This window comes from Galleria mellonella, unplaced genomic scaffold (assembly GCF_026898425.1).
Source record: "Galleria mellonella isolate WM207_F2 unplaced genomic scaffold, CSIRO_AGI_GalMel_v1 utg312, whole genome shotgun sequence".
Lineage (NCBI taxonomy): Eukaryota > Metazoa > Arthropoda > Insecta > Lepidoptera > Pyralidae > Galleria > Galleria mellonella.
The window spans coordinates 3,514,595-3,537,736 of NW_026442074.1; the positions used below are offsets into that span (position 1 = coordinate 3,514,595).

General features: G+C 32.1%; 3 protein-coding genes across 4 annotated transcripts in view; all 3 read left to right on the forward strand.

Annotated features, from left to right (window-relative positions):
* Positions 1-277: 277 nt before the first annotated feature.
* LOC113515055 (solute carrier family 35 member G1) lies at positions 278-2,606 on the forward strand. Its single transcript, XM_026899190.3, has 2 exons — positions 278-452; positions 537-2,606. The coding sequence occupies exon 2, from the start codon at positions 553-555 to the stop codon at positions 1,591-1,593; it is 1,041 nt and encodes a 346-aa protein (XP_026754991.1). The 5' UTR covers positions 278-452; positions 537-552; the 3' UTR covers positions 1,594-2,606.
* Positions 2,607-3,936: 1,330 nt separating this feature from the next.
* On the forward strand, positions 3,937-6,812 carry LOC113515101 (mediator of RNA polymerase II transcription subunit 21). Its single transcript, XM_026899248.3, has 3 exons — positions 3,937-4,141; positions 4,224-4,502; positions 5,161-6,812. The coding sequence occupies exons 1-3, from the start codon at positions 4,100-4,102 to the stop codon at positions 5,284-5,286; spliced, it is 447 nt and encodes a 148-aa protein (XP_026755049.1). The 5' UTR covers positions 3,937-4,099; the 3' UTR covers positions 5,287-6,812.
* A 3,585-nt stretch (positions 6,813-10,397) lies between these two features.
* Positions 10,398-23,142, forward strand: part of LOC113516349 (uncharacterized) — a 130,706-nt gene continuing 117,961 nt past the window's right edge. For both annotated transcript variants that reach the window (XM_052895913.1, XM_052895914.1), the window contains exon 1: positions 10,398-10,762. The gene's annotated coding sequence lies outside the window, so the exon portion shown is untranslated. The remainder of the gene's footprint in view (positions 10,763-23,142) is intronic.

Genomic DNA, 23,142 nt, shown 5'->3' on the forward strand with positions numbered 1-23,142 from the left:
TGACGGGTGTGTGAAGTGTGACCTAAGTCGAGGACCGAGCCACTGGCGCCATTGGGTGCACGCCGCAGTTCATCAGAAACAGCTGACGCCTATCGTCGCTCCCCTTTTGCGGGTTAGAAATGCCGTCTGCACTCACCCCTACACACGCGTTCGATGATGCTGTAAAGACTATCTGCGACCAACAGCATAGACAATTCCAAAAAAATTATGCAAATTTTTTTTTTAGGTTGGTACCTATACTTTTATTTACTAATTCTTTTATATCAAAAGTCAAAGTCAAAATGACAAATGTTACTATTTTATGTCACTTGTTTTATCATGATCAAAAATAATGATATGATACAATTTTATTTTACACAATAGTTCTTGCAATTCGTGATTTGTATTATCTACTTGTTAAATATGAGAAGACTGTAATAAACAAAAGATTAACAGATTCAGTTACTGACACGGTGTGTAGTAAGGTTATTTGTATAATTTACATAGGTACTTCGTTTTTACTCCTATTTTACTCCGCATTTATTTGTTTATTACAGGCGATATCGAGAAGCAATGCCGGAACATCTAGAATTGCAACATCTAGTTGACCTTTCTGCTGGGAGCGGGGATGAAACCCTGCCGAATCTGCTTGAAAACAAGAGGCCGCTGTTAAAGAGATGCCCATATCTAGGCCTTATATTAGCAACGCTTTCGTCTTTATTCTTCTCGTTATGCTCAGTAATCGTTAAGAGTCTCGTGAATATTGATCCTATGCAGCTCGCCATGTTTAGGTTCATAGGAGTGCTATTGCCGACAATACCTATAGTCATATACACAGAACAGCCAGTATTTCCTCCGGGCAAACGATTGTTACTCGCCTTACGGTCGATTGTGGGCACAGTTGGTTTAATGTTAAGTTTCTATGCATTTCGGAACATGCCATTGGCTGATGCATCTGTAATAGTGTTCTCTGTACCAGTATTTGTAGCCTTATTTGCACGGGTGTTTTTAAAAGAACCTTGTGGCATTTGGAATACAATATCTATTATATTGACTCTAATAGGTGTAATTCTGATAACTCATCCACCTTTTCTCTTTGGAAGTGAGCCTGTATCTGACCAGAATCAAAACTATAATAGCTTAAGAGGTGCAGTTGCCGCTTTTATATCTACAATATTTGGAGCTAATGCTTATGTACTGTTAAGAGTCCTCAAAGGTTTGCATTTTTCTGTAATCATGACAAATTTTGGTGCTATAGCAATATTACAGACATTGTTTTACTCTTTTATTTTTGGTGTATTATGTATGCCAAATTGTGGTACAGAAAGGTTTCTTGTTGTATGCCTGGCTCTCTTTAGTTACTTAGGACAAATACTGTTGACAATGTCTCTGCAAATGGAGCAGGCTGGCCCTGTAGCGATTGCTCGGTCCGCTGACATAGTATTTGCATTTCTTTGGCAAGTTATGTTCTTTAATGAGATACCTAGTAAATTCTCTGTGTGTGGAGCTATTTTAGTATTGAGTTCAGTGATGCTTGTTGGCTTACGAAAATGGGCCCTAGCTTTGCCAGCAGATTCTCAGTTGAGAAGTAAGTTAGGAGTGTTAGCACAATAATTAAGGTATAATAATAATGTAACATTGAATCTCACATACTTATCACATTGTACCTAATTTCATAGTGCAATATTTTATTTTTCTTTTAATTTAAACACTTAAATTTAGATTATTAATAACCACAAGTGAGAAACATCTAAATTCAAGTGTTTTAAATGAAATTGTAACCTGTAAGTGTAACTTATTTACTCATAAAAACATTAGTCGTATCGCTTCATATATTTATAGGAATGACACAATAATTACTCTAATATATTTAAGTAAACCTTTCACACTATAAGACTGTTAAGTAAGTCCACCTCAAACTTGTGTTGTGTCCTTTGCCTCATGCCACTCACATTGTGTTCCTATTTGGCTTTAATTTCTATTCTAGTCCGCAATGTCCATTTTATATTATTAAAATTACAATTTATTTAAATTACATTTTAAAAATCTATTAACATATATTTCAGTCACTATTTTTTAAATTATTACAGGTCAGTTTTTAAGAGCTCTATGTCTAATTTATAATAGAAAATGGCAACTTTTTAATTAGAATGAGTCATGTTAGTAAATGCTTATGTAGTACATAGATATAATACAGTCAAATAATCTAAACCAACATAGATAAGTAATGTACTTGTTACAACTTTTTTTTTAAATCCCTTCTGTTTTCTAATTTGAATATTAGGAAGAAAACTTATTAATTGAATATGTTACTTATTTAAACAGTTATTCACATATGAGACTAAGAAGCTAAATTTTACTTGTTTTGATTTTGATTTTAGAGAGGCACATTTTATTGACCTGTTTCTAATATAAAAATTATATTACCTATTGTTAAGTTTGCACTGCTTATTGCATATTTTCTCTAATAATTTTATTTATTGTTTATATTGAAGGCAATCAATATGTACCTGTTTCAGATACATATCATGTCATTCAAATTTAATCCCAGACAAAAAGAAAATATATTTACACTGAAAATTGATTTTGTTTATCTGCAGCATAAATGAATCTATTTCAATACGGTTTTTATTCTTAACTGTTTTAGGCATCAATTCTAGCTTTGTTTTATGGAAATTGGTTCACTCATTCTCATACTATAACTCTGGGACTTATTATTTCAATAAGTAAATACTTTCAGTATTTATTATTATATTATATATACTTAGTCAATAAATGTAATATTATCTAGTCATGCCAGTTATCTTTTTTAAGGTTTGATTAATTATTATTATTATGAGAACAAAAATTCTAATAAAATATCTAGCTGTAGTACCTAGGTTACAAGTTGATTTAACAACATGAAATTGGAATCATGAATTGTGATATTTTTACTTCATAGTTATATTTATGTAGGTATATATAATGCTTATAATAAAGAAAATTGAAATGGTAAAACTCATTGTTTTTTTTTTATAATTAATTTAATGAATATTTACATATTAAAACACGTTAGAGCGTCGTGGTCTCGTGTCAGGGTCATTATCTTATTGATCTCGAATCATCGGTTCGAATCCGAGTGATGTCACAAACATTATGTAATAATTTAAATTTCTAATCCTTTGGTAATCTGGTTACACTACGTGGCCAATAAGGTACAGAATTATATATCTACCTGCAACTTATCTTAGAGTTTTCAGATTTTTAATTTATATTTCTGTTCTTGTATGGTTAGATCATTATAAAATGATATGGAATGAATGCTTATTTGCTAAAAACCTTTTTAGATACATGATTAACTCTACGAATTACTAGGTATGCAAACATGTATCGTATAATTAAAAAATGTAATTTAGTTATGGTGGTATCTTAACTGCTCGGTTGACTTATAATTCTGTAATATAGTTTATAGTTTCGGTATCGTTATGACCATTGGTGTGTTTTTGTGTTTGGCATTCCTAAGGGCCTGGCCCCTTTAAAAAGGCACGTTATTCACTCTCAGACATGTCTTTGTACACAGGTAAAGCTCTACTTGTATCCTAGTGTGGACATCAGATATATTAGACGCCGTATGGGACATGCCCAGCTTTTTTAATAGGTTTATGATTATAATAACTGTGCATGTGATGATAACAATTCGTTAATTAAATTGATTCAAAATTGAAACGAAAAATAGATGCAAATATTCCAAGAAATTTTAATATATATTTTTCTGAGATTAATATTAAGCATTAAAAATAAATATATAAAATCAAAATTGTAAGAGCAAATAAAATTCTGTAGAAAAATATGTTTATAATTTTTAGGTACAAAAAGTACTTATTCTATGATTTCAGTCTTTTCTAATCTTTTACTTTATAGATAAACTTAACTGTACTCTGTGGCACAGTTGTGTCATTGTTATCTGTCAGTCCACTTCATTGTCAATCAATCATCCATAAGATTAATTGATTTTTCTTGTCTTTTTGATACTAAACTTAATATTTACTTTTAACTTTTTTTTACTATATTCTATTACTTTCTTGCTATAACCAACTATATTTTAGAATTTATTATAACTTCATAATCTACATCTTAAAAAATGGCTGATCGTCTAACTCAATTGCAAGATACAATAAATCAGGTAACGATAATATTCACAGATTTTTCACCAATGTTTATTTTAGTGACTTTAATCATAAATGTGTTGTTTTTTTGTTTTCTAGCAAGCTGAACATTTCTGTAACAGTATTGGGATACTACAACAGTTTTCCACGCCCAGTAAATTTCCTGGTTTCGACCGGAGTGGCTCGCAGACTCCACAGCAGCAACAGAATCAAGAGGACTATGCTATGCTGTTTGCCACTCTGATTTCACGGTGTGCGAAGGATATTGATACTTTGATCGAGTCGTTACCAAGCGAGGAAAGTTCAGCAGAGTTGCAGGTGCAAAGTTTGAGGAGATTAGAAGCAGAAAACAAAGAAGCAGCAGAACAACTTGAAGAGGTATTTTCTTAAAGCAACCAATTCTAGTATTATACATTTTTTTTAGATATCATGTAGAGAAAAAACAGTAAAGGAGTTTCTTAATGTAGAATACATACATACATACATATCTGTCACGCCTAAGATATGTATAAACAATGATCTACACTAACTCTTAACATATTATTTTTATTTGATAATTTTGCAAAATTAGATTTAGAGAATTGACCCCATAATATTGCACAAGATTTTTTTATACCACAAAATAAATAGTTGATTTCTAAGTCCTGCACATATCATGTCTATCTTACCTATTTTTGCTAACAATTTTGCTTACATGATGTTTTTTAATTTATGAGAGGGAATAAAGTAAAGTTATTGATTTTTTATTTATATGGAAAACTTGATTTATTATTCTTTAAAAAATGAGTTTTCACTTTATTGTCCTTACACATGCCTCATTTTTTGTAATCTTTACTAATATTATAAATGTGAAAGTGTGTTATCTCTTGTTGCCTTAATAGTTTACCTAATCAACCGCTATGAAATACAGTATACACATACTATATGGAATGGAGAAAGATATTTTTTATTCCAATCTGGGAAGTTATGCTGGTTACATGGACAAAGTCACCTGTAAATATTATTATAAAACAAAATATTGAATGTTTTTTTTCAGGTTGTTCGACAAGGTGAAATTTTACTTGAAAAAATTCAAGCCGCCTTAAGTGATATTGCACAGTGTCAGCTTGACATGCAGAATCCAGCTTTGATTTTAAATAAGGATCTCAAACCACAGTTATAGGAGTCAAAGTATGGTGGCCTACACCATAGGTGATGAAGCTAGTTGTTTCTTATGATTATCTCAATTAATATTCTAATGAAAAGAAATGGACCATAAAAACAAATTAAGTGGTACTTGAATATTGATTTATAGTTTTTTAGTGATTGCTTAAGAAAAAATTTATCACCTTTTTGATAAAAATATTAAACACCTAATGAAGTTGTTATAACTATTTAATTGTTTTGTGTTTTTGTTTTTGATATATAAAGTAACTGACAAAGTATGCTCATAGTAGAAGTAGATTTATGGGTTTTGGTATTTATATATTTATCAGGCAGTAAATTTATTTCAAGAATAAATGTATAAAATTTTTAGTTATATTATTTTTGATTGATGATTTTCTATTTAGATATATAATTTAAAAGTTGAGGGATTATAATTAATAAGATACTTGTTAATTTCATTTTTTAATTTAAATAAATTATGCAATGAGTTTGTTTAATTTGTTTAATCTTTGAGCTTTAGTTGAAATGGGTGATAATAGTCTGTGTTATAAGGTTCATTGTAATGTCAAGAATTTAGGAATAATATTACACTTGGATACAAATTTTATTATTTCCAGTTATGTGAACTTAATGGACAGAGTACAGTAATACAATTTAGTCTGTCTGTTCCATATTTGTAGTTGTAAAAATAATTATAACACCTACTATAATGAATATATAGTTGTCTGGTTATATATTATCTATATAATTATTTATTGTCAATAGAAGGAAATTACTACTAGTTATTTTAAAGATTTTTTGCTATTTTATTATTTTTTAGAATCTCATACATTGATACAATTGTAGAACCAATACTTCAAGAAAATAATATTATGTGTCTATGTATATAAGTAACAGTAATTAATGAACTCAGTGTTTTTGTCGTTTCTCTGACAACTTCTTGAATAACTATGACAACTACACGAGATACAGCTACTCATCTTCAACACTGTGACGCAAAGCGTCAAACGCCCCTTGAAGAAGACTTCCGGATAAAGTTGAAACATTTATGGAAAACGACAAAAACACGGTGGGTTCATTAATTTTCTATTACTTATGTATTAATTAAAAATGAACATAAGTTTTAAAAATAATAATATTATGATTGACTAATTATCTCATAAAGTTTAAATATTTGTCATGATATTGTTTACTTGACCTAGTTTTATATTGATGTATGCAATCATGAACATTCTTAACATTTTAATAATTTAGGTTTTCTTTATCAACCGACTTCAAAAAGATTTACTTATTTTGGTTGTATTTTTTTATGTTTGTTACTTCATAACTTCGTCAGTTGTAAACCGATTTGGAAAATTACTTTTTTTTTTTGTAAACGAATATACTTACAGATTGGTCTTATAAAATTTTTACCAAATTCTGTTTAATAGTTTTAAAAACAACATAATTGAATTTGCCGCAATTTAAGTCGGTTTTTTGTGGATCATAATTTAATTATTGTACTGTCATTATAAAAATAATATAATAAAAAATTTAATAATATGTTTTATTTTTATTGTATACCTAAATTACTACTATAATAATTACCACTATGAATTATGAAGATAAAATGATGTTGCAAATTAACGCCATCTACTTTTTAATTGAAAGCCTATTTATTACTGTGAATGTACGATAGATGTCGCCTTATGTTGCGATTAAGCTATATTATAACCGTTAACATTTTTCTTCAGGCTTATGAATATTTATTACAAATAATCATTATTACAATTTCAGTTATTCAGAGTTCACTGTTAAATATAGCCTTCCTACATAGACCGCCATCAGACACACTCCCTAACCACTTAACGTATCCATACCGAGAACGGCGAGGAGGTCGACCTGGTATATTGCTAGCAATGGGATTCTCAGTCTCCATAACTAACAATCCCTTTCCCCCCTCTTTTTGGGGGGTTTTCCAGTAGTAGCCACGCTTGGCCCGCGGATTGGCAACCGCAGTTAGCCTTTGGTGATGTTTAAGAGGTTCGTTGCTGCCAATCCCTTAACTATTAAAGGCCCTTAGTCGTCTCTTGTGACACCCACGGCAAGGCACACTCTAAATATCACCATAGCCTAATTGCGATTGCCAATTCCCCTACAAAGCACGACAACTACTGACAAAAGGGGGGGAGGGATTGTTAATAATGGAGACTAAGAGCCCCATTGCTAATAATATACCCAACCAGGTCGACCTCCACTTGGTCCTGCCTGGAAACCATCGTGTTACGTTCCAAGTGTATTTATCACGATCGGTTAACTGACCTGTCTTTACATCCTCACCTATCGTCACTCACTGGTGCCCCGCCAGTATATACCGATAGTGCAGGCGGGGTTACTATTTCATCATTAATCTTTTTTTTTTAATGGGTGATAATGGAATGGTAACCTCGCCCGCGCTATCGGTATACACTGGCGGGGCACCAGTGAAGGATGATAGATGAGGATGAAGCAGGTCAGTTAGCCCATTGTGACGAATTCCACAAGAATTGTTCACGATAGTTTCCAGGGGGAACCACGTGGAGGTCGACCTGATAGTGTATTGCTAGCAATGGGTTCATTAGACCCCATTACTAACAATCCCTTCCCCCCCATCATTAATCATTAAAAAAGAAAGCTACTGACAAAACCCAATAGGGAGAGGCCTATGTTCAGCTGTGAACAGATAACGGCTGACATGATGTTATGCCGTAACTATATTTATTTCCATAATTGTTCTATCCTAAATAGCACTATGATGTCTACAGCTATAATAAAAAACGACCCTATTATTTCAAAACGTTGACAATAAATTACGATAGAATCGTGTTCAAAGTGGAGCTTAAACAACAATCATTATGTTTGTAGTGCCCTTAAAATGACAATTTACAAACAATCCTTTGAAGTTAAATTGTCATAATTATAGGTACTACAAATATTTGACAGGAGACTGCAAAGCAGCCATCTTTAGCATGGCGGGTCCTGTAAAATTCGTAAACTTCGCACACAGATAATATATCCTCGGCTTCAATTTAAAATATTATTTAAGATAGAAGACGAGGCCTTATTTAAAATAGAAGGAGAACAATTTGGCTGTATTTTTTTTTATGTTTGTTAAACCATAACTCCCTCGGTTATAAACCGATTTGGAATATCATTTTTTATATGAATGGATATACTTTCAGATTGGTCCTATAAAAGTTAGTAGTATTTTTTTTTTATTTTATTTTATACAAAAATTATCAAGAGTAGATTCAGTAGTTTAGTTTTTAAATCGTTTTTAAGTCGTTAATAAAAATATTTTTTTTTGTGGAACTCAATCTTAATTGTCTTTCGGCAGGTATAGGTATCTTTGATAATTCTTTAGTGCAGTTTACTAGGCTTATTAATAATATGAATTGGTAATTCAGTCTTCTCTAATTGTATAATTGTTACTTAGTATACACTGACGCTTATCTGTGAGAGCTGTATACAGCTTTAATTGATGTGTTCATATGGCCTTAAGCTTGGTAGTGAGGAGTGAGATGTTTTTGTTCAGGTAAACTTAGTTTTAAGCATTTTGAATAGTAGTTTTTCACTTTTACTAACTTATAACTTTGTATATTGTCTGCTTAATTGCGAGCATATTGTTGGTGTGTTTTTTATAAATAAATAGCTCTATAAGGAGGGATAGTACCTAAGCTAATTTCTTGGGAGAAAAGGAATTGTTAGTAATGGGGTCTAAAAACAATATACCCTGTCAGATCGACCTCCTGATAGTCGCCCCTGACAACTATCATGCTGAATTCTAGGTGTATTCATCGCGATAGGCTAACTGACCTGTCTATTTATTCTCATATATCATTCCTAATTGGTGCTCCCCAGCGTATATCGTTAACGCAGGCGGGACCTACCATTCCATTATTTATTTATTTATTTATTTATTCTTTATTGCACAATAAAATTTTGTACAAATGGCGAGCTTAATGCCATATGGCATTCTCTACCAGCTAACCATTGGGTAAAAACAGAAAGCGTATGAAGGGCAGATGTGGTGAAAAATATGTGACAATTATAGTAACACATTAAGGCAATACACAATATAAATATAATATACACATAAGAAATGCACATATAATACATAAACATTACTTTTAATATATATGGATAAACTAATACATATGAAATATATACACATATACACACACATACATATATATATATATACATATACATGCATATATATACACATACATACACATACATGCATATATATACACATACATACACATACATACATACACATATACACATACATATACATAAATTAAAACAACGATAAGCATTATGAGATATAATAACTATTGAGTGACCTGTAACTAGAGCTGGTTTTGTTGACTCAACAAATAATTATTATCTATTAAAAAAAGCTAATTACCTGGAGGAAAGGGATTGTTAGTTATGAGGATTGTTACAGGGCCATTGCTAGCAATATATATCAGGTCGACCTCCATGTGGTTCTTCTTGGATACAGCCGTGATTAAACTTGATGAATTCTTCACGATGGGCCGACTGGCCTGCTTTCATCCTCACATATCATCTTTCACTGATGCCTCGCCAGTGTTAACTGATAACGCTGGCGGGGTTACCATTCCATTGTCATCCATAAAAAAATCTGGATGGACTAACTGACCTGCCTTTTCATTCTCGCCTATTATCCCTCACTAGTGCCCCGCCTGCGTATATTGCGCAAGTGAGGTTATCATTCCATTATCATCCATTAAAAAAACATTTAACGTATGAACGGCGGGCCAGGTGCTATCCGTTGTCCTTCGAATCTTTTTATCAGCAGAGAATTAGTTGAAAATTTAAATAGATATATGTATATAGTAGATTATATTCAAACTCACTACCTTTCGGTATCATAGCTATAAATTATGAGGCCATGGCGTTCACGGCGATATCATTACGAATAAGGAATACCAATAATAATATGTTCTTCCTGCCTGTCACACTTCCTACAGGTAGTTCTCGTTTGCCTTTACGGGCTATATCCGACGATGGTACCAGTTTATCCGCAATCGCAGATCGAAAAGCCTTTACATTCACGCGGCCCCAAACACACCCAGCCTCTCGCCGCCAGCCAGTTGATAACCGACCTTTGCCGCGAACACGCAGGCTTACTCTATGCTCACTTGGAACGCATCATAGATTTCGTGACGCATTCTATTTACGAATTCTTTAAATACCTACCGGATTTTTTTACTCTACGGAGTACTTAAGCATTTGGAATTTGAATCTTTAATGATCAGGAACGAATACGAAAGTGAAGGAATTATGAAGGACTCTGAACTTTTTTGGTGACTGTTTATTTTTTAAAGTGTTAGTTTTTTTTTCTATAAATTTTATCTAAAGCTCAGGAATAAATTTAGGAAGTGGATTGAAAAATTAAAGATTAGTCTGAACGGGTCGACTCTCCCTCGTTGCTTCCATAACAGGTATGTTGAATGTCTTTGAGCGATTGGTGAAATTTATAGCCGGTTATAATATATTAGTTTTTATGGTAATATTTGCATAGAAACGGACATCAGCAATTTAACATCCGTAAGTTTGCTTGTCCAACATATGACATCGTACTACCTTTTACAGTGGAGTTTGAAATACGTAAATATTGTCCTAATGCAGAATCTAATCTGCTAAATCTTCTATCCTTACCCCTAGAGCACCTGTTGTAGCAAGTCTAGGCTATTTATCTGTTTTGCTTTTCCAGGAACAAAAATAGTATTTTCTGTACTTTATAGGATTTAATCACGGTAACAGTATACTTTTTTCCGTTCTGGGCATTTGCCCGACTATCGCCCCTAGATCTGGCCCTGTAGTTGTTCACGATCTATAAATTGAATATTCAATTAAAATGAAGTGTACAAAATTTGCAAGGAATGTCTCAGACTAGAGATCTGTTATCTGTGGCGACGCTATAATGTATAACATAATTAGTTTTCTCTAATTATTGTATCAATTAGTTGTTTTGTTCGAGATACTTACTTTTTTTTTTAATCAATTTTGTTCCATAGAAAATAGAAATTCAATCATGAAAAAGTAAGAATAAGAATAATTTTCCTTAATTTTTGATTTAATTCTTTTATGGTTTTCAAGCCCATTCGGAATGTAATTTCAGTTGAGAAGAACGAGACATTATGGGATGAAAACGTGAGAGTATAAACAATAAAGAGAAATAAACAAATAAATTAGAGTAAACAGTAAAAATAATAATCAATATCATAAAAAAAAATCTTATATTTCTGAAACTATTTCAGTGAAACTCAGACACTAAGTTTTTTCAAAAATACAGCTTTAAAGTTCTAATAGTCGTTTTTGTGGTTGCACCATTCGGAACTAGTTATTTTCTGTTTCAGTGAGAATTTTAGGACATATTTTTTTTTTATAAATTACATTATATATTAAAAAAAAAATCTACTATGTAAAATTTTATGTTTTTCGATATGGCGCATTTAAGTTGTAATGTTGAGTGTAGGTAGTCTATTTTAATAGAACGTGATTTGTTAAAGTTAATTTCATAGAAACATTCTCTAAATAAAATTAGTAACAAATTAAAACTTTCAGTCTTTTTTTATATTTGTACTACTATTGGACTGTTTTATTGTTCGATCAATTACTTGCCTATATTTTTCAGTCGCCTTTAAAAAGAAGAAGGTTATCGTTTCGGTTATATTTCTTTTTTTATGTTTATATGTTTATATTGAGTTAGACTAGTTAAGAACTCCGTCAGTTCTAAACTGATTTGGAAAATTATTTTCTTTTTACTTAAAGGGATTGGATTGAAATTTCATTAAAATCGCTTCCGTAGTTTAATTTTTAGATCAAAATAAATGGATGTCGTAAGAGGCCACTAAGGGAGATTAAGGAATGTGCAACGACATCCCCTTTTAAAGCATCTCCAAAACCTATCTGCGGTTGCTAATCCGCCTGCCAAGAATAGCAACAACTGGCAAAACCCTCCAAATGGACGGCTTATGTTCAGCAGTGGACACTTAAAGGCTGATATAGTGATAATAGTGGATATAAATAGATGCTTAGTGAATTAGAAACTACAACATAGAGTTCTTCAAAAAGAAGGTAAAGAGGTTTCTTCAGGGTCGGCATCGCGCCCATAATACCCCTGATATTGCAGGCGCTCTTAGGCTACGATAACCGCTTACTATCAGGTGGGCTGTATGCTTGTTTGCCACCACAGTGGTATAAAAAAAATTATATCTAATATATATATATATAATTTTTTTTACCAAAAAAATTATAAAAATGATAACTAGTTTTTTTAATGGACGATAATGAAATAGTAAATAGTAGTGAGGCACCAGTGAGGGATGGTAAGTGAGAATGGAGAGGCGGGTCAGTTGACCAACCCATCGTGATGAATATACCTGGAATTCAGCACAATGGTTTCCAAGGGGGATCACATAGAGATCATCCTGACAGAGTATATTGCTAGTAATGGGACTGGTAGACCGCATTACTAACAATCCCCCAAGATGGTAGCTAATTACCACCGTTGTAATAATCTAATTACATTAAGAGGAAACAAGATTCAGTTTGATAACAAAGATGTCCGAGAGGAATTTTTCTATTTTAACGATTAAACTGTTCGCTACGTTACCACTAGAAGGTCGCTATTAACAACACCGGTGACAAATACTGTCAGTTATAATATTTAGATGCGAGCCGGTTTCAAGAGGTCACACTTTCACGAGACATCTGTATGTATTTACTATTCCAACTATAAATAACACAAATTATATTCGGTTAGTTTATTTGACGAATAAAACGCTTAGATACTTCTTTTATAGATAGATAGATAGATACCTACTCTTTATTGTTTCCTACAAAAGATTACAATTGTAAACTTATTATAAATATAAACAATTACAAGAAGTAATCACAATGAGAAAACAATGGGCGACCTTATCGCTAAAAGCGATCTCTTCCAGGCAACCTTTGGATGGAAAGGAGATGTAAACAATTTGATCGGAGGCACGACGTAAAATTCTGTTATTTCTAAAGATGGAGATGTAATTAAATTAACTATATATATATTTAATTAAAAGCTGCCACATATAGTTAATAAAATTTGAATTAGTTACAGTCTAGATGTAGATCTAGTAAGTGTACAAACACAAGCTAAACGTCTTTAAAATCAATATCGTTTAACTATTTTTTTTTTCAATTTATCTATCATAAACAAATGAAATCATTCTACTTTATAATGTTTGTTTGGAAGATCCGTATCGAGTAATAATAGCAATATGATATGGATATGTTGTTATGATGTGGTAAGCAAGAACAAACATGTTATTTGACATCACTGTCATATTTAATTTTAAAAGGTCGCTAACACTGCTGCCTATGAGAGTGGTAACTTAAGTACCACTTAAATAGGTAAGTAAATATACCTACCTACATACGTAATAACGTACGTACATATTTTCTGAAGCGATACACAAAATATTTCATCATCATCATCATCATGTTATATCATAGTATAGGCCTTCTCCTATTGGGGGGTTTTGTACAAAAGTCGATTGCTTGGGTACCTCTGTCCCATTCGTGTTTCAACCGTGAAGCAGCTGTGTTTGCATGGTTGTGTTTCGGTTTGAAGTGTGGGATATGGCGTGAATTTACTGGGTACAGAGGAATAACACCTGATACCTCAGGAATGGCAACGCATGGGGGGTATCATGGGCGAAACAGTATACTCTGTTATGTCCCTGGTACTGCTCATGTCTTTAGGTGACGGTTACTACTTTCCATCAGGTGGGCCGTCAGCTTGTTTGCCATTCAAAGTTGTATAAAAAAAAAGTAATTGCCACGCTTGGCAGCCGGATTGTTGAACAGGCTTTAGTGATGTTTTAAAAGGGACGCTGCTGCCCATCCTTCGACTGTTAAGTTCCCTTAGTCGCCTCTTACAATACCTACGGCAAAGGAAAGGGGTAACACAAAATGTTTAATCATCGTAATTATATCAACATTTTGATTTTCCACTGTTGAACATAAACCTCCCTTTTGGGGAGTTTTGCCAGTAGTTGCCACGCTTTACAGGCGGATTGGCAACCATAGTTAGGCTTTGAAAATGTTTAAAAGGGACAAGAGGGCGAGCGAGAGACACTAAATACTCATAATTTATTACGACATAATATTAAAATAATTAAAGGGTCAACCAGTTTTGATAGAAAAGTCATGGTTTTTATGACTACGGTGGTGGATTATAAAGGAGATCTCATTGATGATTGAAGTCCTTGCAATTTAATTAAAACAATAATGAAATTATAAATATATATGTTGCAGTCAAAACTCTTAACCAGTCAAAAGTACTATTGACTAGCAAAATCAGTCAAAAGTCCTTTTGAACAGGTTGGTCAAAAGTGGTTTTGACTGAAAATTTTCGTTTTTTTTGATGTGTGAAAATGGTATGGTCACTTAAATAGAAACTGTAAATAATGTCTAATCAATTAAATAGAGGTACTTTAATATCGATGAACATAATTTTTTTTTTGATGGATGAAAATGGTATGGTTACCCCGCCTGCACTGACGGGATACGCTGACGAAGCACCAGTGAAGGGTGATCGATGAGAATGGAAACAGCCATGATAGTTTCCAGGAGGAACCGCGAGGAGGTCGACCTAGTTGGGTAAATTGGTAGCAATAGGATTCTCAGTCTCCATTACTAACAATCCCTTTCCCCCCGCAAATTTGCGTTAGGTAGGCAGGTTAGACTAACCGTATTCTTTAGTCAAAACCACTTTTGACTGATTTTGCTAGTCAATAGTACTTTTGACTGGTTAAGAATTTTGACTGCAACATATATAATTAATTATAATAAATATGCCGACGATTATAATATTTAACGCGATGAAGAGACGCATTTGTCAACTGTTGCTTACGTGATGAATATGATATTAGGCATGCTTGGTAAATTAAAATTAACGAATATCTTATAACAAAATGTTGGTGCATATCATATGCTCATCATACCACTGAATTTTAATAAAAAATGTGGGAAATCTTCCGTCAGATTCTCATGTATAAAAAACAATTGTGCAGGTCTCTTTTTGGTCAGTGGATATCCTTAGGGGCGGTTTTTTAATATATGACAATTTAATATAGTGTTTCAAATGTGATAAAACCATTTATTTTGATTTAAAAACTAAATCACTGAATCGATTTTGATAATATTCCTATGGGACCAATATGTATGTATATCCGTTCTGGGAAAAAAATAATTTCACAAATCGATTTAAAACCTACGGAATTATGAGGTAACAAACAAAAATAAAACCGAATTGAGAATCTTATTTTTGAAGTCGGTTAAAAATGGAATGATATAAGGCTTGCGCAATTGGTTTAAGCTGGAATGCAAAGAAATAGATCTAACAAGATATATTGCTAGCAATAGGCAAGTTAATCTCCATTATTAAATATTTTATCACCCCTGTTCCACGGAAGTCAGTAAATCCTACTACCTACAAACTTCAAAGGAATTATATCTCAAGCTGCTTACTTCTGGAATTGAATCTGCTCTACCCAAAATAAAACTCAGCATTTAAACAATAATAAACTCTTTATTTCGTACAATAGAGATTACAATGAGTACAACTTTACAAGGAGTATTTATACAGAATGCGCATATACAAAAGGCGAACTTATCGCTAAAAGCAATCTCTTACAGACAACCTGGAAATTAAATAATATTTTGTAAATCTATGGTCCCAAGTAAACCTAAGAATAAGGAATTATATAGAAGGAATGATAAAGTAAAAACTGTAAATCATATGGTTGCCTCCTTTCTTCTTATGCAAATATGCCTAGTAAAAAGAGGACGAAAGATACACCATCAGTTGCTATTTTTTTTCAACTTATAGCAGGCTAGTGTATAGAAAATGTTTGATGTTAATTATTTGTCAATGACAAATTTTACATTACAAGATTATATATTAGACACAGTTTATGTAGAAAGTATGCAAGCATGTTTTATCTAAATTTGGTAGGGTTATACGGACGTATAACATTTTCAATACCCTAGCCTGCTATGAATTGACAATTTATGGCTCCTTCTATGTAATTCCTTTTTCTTAGAAGTAAACAGTATTGACTAAAGTGTTTGGTGGTATAAATACCTACATATATTTTTATTGAACATCCTAACATGTTTTGATCCGGATCAACATGGCCGCTATACTTATATCAACTTGTTTCTTTTACGTCAATTTAAAAGTTGCATCACACGACCCAAGTTCACTATAATTTTAATTAAATATGTACGTATATGTAATGTATGTAAATATTCGATTTTTGTATATTATTACATGTTGAATTTATTGAGAGTTGACTAGCTAGAGAAATTTATTTACTTTTATGGGTGATAATGGAATGATAACTCTGCCTGGGCTAATGGTATGCAGCTGACAGATCGCCAGTGAGGGATGATTTACTAAGGATAATAGTAGGTCTATTAAACCATCCTGAAGGATTTTTAAAAAATTAACCATTATGGTTTTCGAGGAAAACCGCGTAGAGGCCGATCTGACAGAATAAATTGCTAGTAATGGGCATTTTAGATCCTCATTACTATCAATTTATCGATAGGTAAATATTAAATAACAATAGATATAATAATAACAAACAAAATTTTTTATCATGCCTCCTACCAAATTGTTTATAATTACTCCTCTCCATCCAAAGGTTGCCTGGAAGAGATCGCTCTTAGCGATAAGGTCGCCCATTGTTTTCTCATTGTGATTATTTCTTGTGATTGTTTGTATTTATAATAAGTTTACTGTTGTAATCTTTTGGAGGAAACAATAAAGAGTATCTATCTATCTATCTATCTATAATAATAAATAATTATGGATGACAATGAAATAGTAACCCTGCTCGTGCAAATAGTATACGCCGGGGAACATCAGTGAAAGAAGATAGGTGAGGATGAAAGGAAGTTAATTAGCCCATCGTGATGAATAGATCTGAAATTCAGCGTGATAGTTTCCAGGGGAGACCATGTGGAGGTCGTCTTGGTAAGGTATATCGCTAATAATAGGACTGGTAGTCTGCATTACTAATGTTTGTCATTCTAAGTTGCATACAAAACCTATTTAGATATTATGGGATTGACATGTTAAAAACAATAACCTTAATTTTTTTAAAGATGTTTGTTTGATGTTTGTCACTCTTAAATCACTGAACGGATTTGATACAGAGATAGACTATCTAAATTAACAAAATTAGAATATTTAATTGTAACTCATACGGGGATATAATTTGTTTACTAATAAAATAAAGTTTCTTCAAATAATATCAAAACCTGCCTTCGCGCGGCCTCCGCAATATGATAATAACATGACCACGAACCTCGAAATTCAAGTTGTTTGATGTTAATTTATATGAAAAATTATTAGCGATTGCCTCAAAAAGCAAATGGTAAAGTGATGAGTTAGTAATAGAAACTGTAAATAATGTCTAATCAGTTTAATAGAGGTACTTTAATATCGATGAACATAAATTTTTTTTTGATGGATGAAAATGGTATGTGTGATGGTCCCCCCCTTTTGCACCCCTTATAATAACTACCCTCTAAACTAAGCTACACATGGAAAACCTACAAAGCCTAAGAAAAGCCTATGAAGGCTTTACCTAATGAAATCTATGAAAATATAATGAAAATCTACCCTAAAGAAAGGCCTAACACCCTCAATATAGCCCATACCTATATTACCTTATACACCCTAAACATCTTATGAATCTTAAAAAACCTTACAATAAACACATAATATTAAACAGATCTTATAGTAGAACACTTGATCATTTGGCCAGATAAATAAATGTGTGATCGTCTAGTAATGTAGGACCCGTTGTGTGTGTAATAACCAAAAGGTTCTTTAATTGGTATATGATAGGAGTTAAATAATGAAGATAATTGATTAAGCTTTAAGGATTAAAAATAATTAATGAATTACACTCATTATTCGTGTAACTAGGAAGTTATGTTAATTTAATAGTAAATTACAGAATAACTATAATAATAAAAAAATGGGGGAGCGGTCGGGCCCCTCACACGCCCGGACCAGTGGAAGACTTTCCAACTATCTATAACTCTTCCTCCTAAAAGGTAGGGAAGGGTATTACTATTTATTAATGCACTCTGATGGTAATAAGGGCATGAGTATTCTCAGTTCCAAACCAAACATAAGTACATTTACTTCAACATTACGGTGGCTCCACCAGCCCCACGATGCTTCCAGTATAAATTAGTGTTTGCCAGAGGCAAACGGATCGGAACTGAAATCCCAGGATCACTCCGACACGAGAGCTTACTCATGGGCGATGACCCTTTCAGTCCTATATGGCGACATAGAGATCACCCACTAACAGTACGAAACTGTTTCCCAGCGTCACCCTGTTACGAGCTTACTCAATGGGGGTTTCCCTTCGGCTCCACAAGAGATCAGACCAAGAAGCGAGATCACCCAGACACCAGAACTTACTTTGATGGGACATAACCCTTCGGCTCTATAATGTGACATTAGAGATCACCTGTGAAGACAGTCCGATAGAGATGAAGATTTGTGTGATAGGGGATACCTTCCACACCCTGGAATTGGCCAAGCCATATAATGTTGATAATTGCTATATCATAACATAGCATTGTCAATTTAATATTATTTACTTAATACCAAGAATACTCAAGGTTCAAGTTAAATCTGTTGATTAGGCCGAAACCTAAAAACGAGTAGTCCAACCCATAGGTCGAGAGCTACTAAAAGTAATGAGTGCTATTGAATGAACTATAAGTCCAGTCAATTATATATAATATTATTGTTGATTAACCACATTGTGAATTAACCAATTATTTATTCAGAGAGATATATCTAAAGGAACTATAAGTCCTTTAAAAGACACTGATTAATCACAAGTTAACAACGTCTCGTGAAATAACCAGTTGGGTTTTCTATAAGTTTGAGGACACTAAGTCCAACAAGCTATTATTGTATTGAGAGTAATAGAAATCTTTTGTAATATTTGTAGAGGTTTGATTAATCACATTGTGAAATAATCAGATTAAATAATTATGTAGCTTTATAGAGAGGACTATAAGTCCTAATTGGTTGTTGTCATAAGTACTGATAAATTACACATTAAAGTGCCAGGTCAATTATTATATATAGGTTTATAGGAAGGACAATAAGTCCTATTTGTATATGTTGTAGTAGTAGAGGCAATATATTGCATAATTATTATGTGAAAGATATAGATTAAATATATATTTGTATAGAAAGGACAGTAAGTCCCATACAATTATTGTAGCCATAGCTATACTATATCTACTTCCTTTTAGTGTCTTAGTAAACCTATTTACTAAGAGGATTTCTCAGATAAACAAGTGTTTTAGTGTTTAAATCATCATGATTAAATTCCTAAGAAATTAGGTCTTTAAATAATTATCATATCATTTAAGTGAAATTTCTCATATAAATAATTCCAATATTTCCCCTACAGTTATTATAAAATAACAGAAAATTATATAAATTTTCTATAGACTTAGATATAGAATCATAACGTGTATAATCTCCTTTTGTTTGACATCTGTCACATTAATGACGTATTGAATGACGTATTGATGTATTGAATTGAATTTTGATTATCTATCACAACTGTCAACGTAACAAATACTAGCAAGTTTGTTTATTTGTATTTGTTTAATATAATTAAATATAAAATCATCATATATCAACCGTAATATACAACTAAATTATCAGTGACATAAATAATCATGGTTTACACCAGAAATAATTAATAGTATCCAGTAATGCTGCAGTTTTATATTCATATCAGTAGCCAAGCTTACTTTCAAATTCAAGAATGAACAGAAGATTAGAAGTTTAACATTCCCACTGCAATTGTACTTACAATAATATATACATACAGTACTAATTATCAAGAACATTCCTCAAATACATGTGTGGTGAAGATTTCCCAATATGCTATCTATTTGATTCCTAACCTCTAATGTAAATTTATTAAAGAAGTGAATAATCAGTGTTAGTGTTTGCTTTATTAATATTTAAAGTAATTGTCCTAACTTGATATTAATAGGTTCATATCTCCTTGGATACAGCCCAACATATACAACTAACTCAATAATGAAATTTATAAAATACTAATATTATATTTTACTACTTGTATATCTCCATTCTATTCCCATAAATATTCAAAATATGTATATTAAATATAAATCCAATAAAGATTCACTAATATTAACCCTGTCTGAACTTGTCTAGCCAATAATAACATGAACAAACAACACACATACAAACCATATCGCTATGACAACTTTCTTCCTAAATATGAGTAAAATACATAACTCATACTTGTCATTTAGTACTAATTTTATACTGTACATGAGGTACAGTTACCTAGTTAATAGTAATTATAGTCAGAGAATCCTTTGATAATTTTATTACCACTAGGAATTAAATCCACACCTATAATATCAGCATAATTAAATATTATTAGAAACCTTACTGGTGGTACACACAGAATTGTTATTATCAGCTTGTTTACTACAATAAAATCAATATTAAAGTTTATAATAAATCAAGACAAAATATCTACTTAAACAATACAGGCTTGTTTACCATAAACATCCCACCGTTACATGAATTTATCTACTAACACAATAATGTATTAAAAGTAATACATTCACATAAAATCACCTGCAACAGCTAAGCTGTTTCTCTGTACATCTGGTGTAAAACAAACTCCCACATGTAATCATGGGTAATCAAATATAGACTAAGAATCATTAATCTGGTCGACCGAGTAATAGTATAAAAACACTTCACCATGAAGCGTTAAGTATGAACAGATATTCCAAACCAACACTGTAATAGTGTAATAAATACAAATATTTCATCATCATCGTCGTCTCAACCACCACCAATCCACGACTGAACACAGGCAATTCCCCACAGACCGCAACTAGTAACGGCCCAAACTCCTGCATCCACCGACCCCCACAATACACATAAAACAGTCACTCCAACCAATGGAGGTAGCCCACACTGCACTTGCACACACAGAGTCGCCACCCAATAACATCTCTGCCTCATCAATGGTTGTTTCCCCAGCAATGAGACCAGACCATAGCCACCCCAGTCTATTTATCCTCAATAAATCAATAATTTATAGTAACTAGATATGAATCTAGTTAGTATTATAATAGTTTAATAGTTGATTCAATAAGTATTTGCCAAAACTGGACAATTAGAATATTGAGTCAAATCGATGAAGTTCTATCAAACGACCATATAGTTGGATTTTGCATATGAGTAGAATAACATAAGTATGTTTTATTACGGAAATTATATTGATGTAGAATTTTGTTCAAATGTGATTGCATTTAAAGATATATGCATTACCTAAAGGTATATGGACTTGATTAAATACATATTTCAATAGTTCGTGGGAAAATATTAAGTATAAACATTGCCCTGTGATCACAGTCAAAAATCTAACTACGTAGTAATAAATGGAACAAGCTCACCGGATTCTCCAGTCTTCCATTGACTCTTTTCACACACTTAATCGATAGTGTTACACTAAGATCTTAAACCCCTTCATCGAACCAGTCCCTCCTAGATCTATATCCTAGTTATTGTTTTATTTTATTGCGCAGTTCCTTAAAACACGACTCCTGCGCCATTTTTTTTTCTTTTTTTTTTATTGCGCAATTCCTAAAAAGCGACTCCCGCGCGCCCGCCGATCTGCCGTCTCTCCTTTTTTTTTTTTTTTTTTTTTTTCTATTCTTTCTCTAATAACGTCATAGATTATGTCACCGAAGGGTAGATATTTCAATAATCGGATTTAGCCTATTATTCGAACTGAACTTTTCTTTAAATTCAATTTAATTATATGTTAACGTATTTTGGTATTTTATATTAAATTGATTATCGAATTTATAAAACTTTAAAGGCTCTCATAAACCTTATTAACTGTGTTATATGCATCTTTTTTACACCTGATGAGAAAAAGGTAAACTATAATTTGGTTAATATAAAATATAATATATTTTTGTTTAATTTATTTAATTTTCTTGTGACGTCCACTACACTCTGGAAACACATCAAAGGAGTTTCCCTTCTGTGTCAATATTTCATATATGGTAACGTCTTCTCTGTATACTATTGTGAACCTTGACTTTAAAGTTTGTTTATATTAAATAGCTCAGCTTTCGCAGCGGTCACCCATAGGAACCCCTGTTTCTTTTCTATGTACTTATGGTATTAAACCTATTGTACTATAGGCGAACCGTCACATCCGGCCCCCTAATTATCAAGTAGTTTACCGGATTGATAATTACAACAAGATAAGTTTATTGTTACAATTTTTTTTTCCAACCCTAAAAATGTACTTCACATATGTGTATATAATTTAACTTTACAGAGCTTAAGATCATCATTTAAATTTTTCATTGATTCATCGATACTAGCCTAACACTCTGACATTCTTAAGACTCAAAACAATAAAAGTATTAAAAAGATCTTTAAACCCGAAGTTATGTGTTGTTGAATGTTATGTGTATGAATAGCCTTAAAATTTCTACTCAATATATTAATAATTAAGCATAATATTTATTTATGAATAGATTTGTAAATAATTATTTATAATTAATTTGCATACGCTGTAATGATAGAGTGAATCCATAAAATTTTATAATTAAAATTTTTATACTCGTTTATTTATATGTAATAAATTCAATGCATGTAATTACAATGTCATAAACAGCATAAATGAATACAATCCTAAAT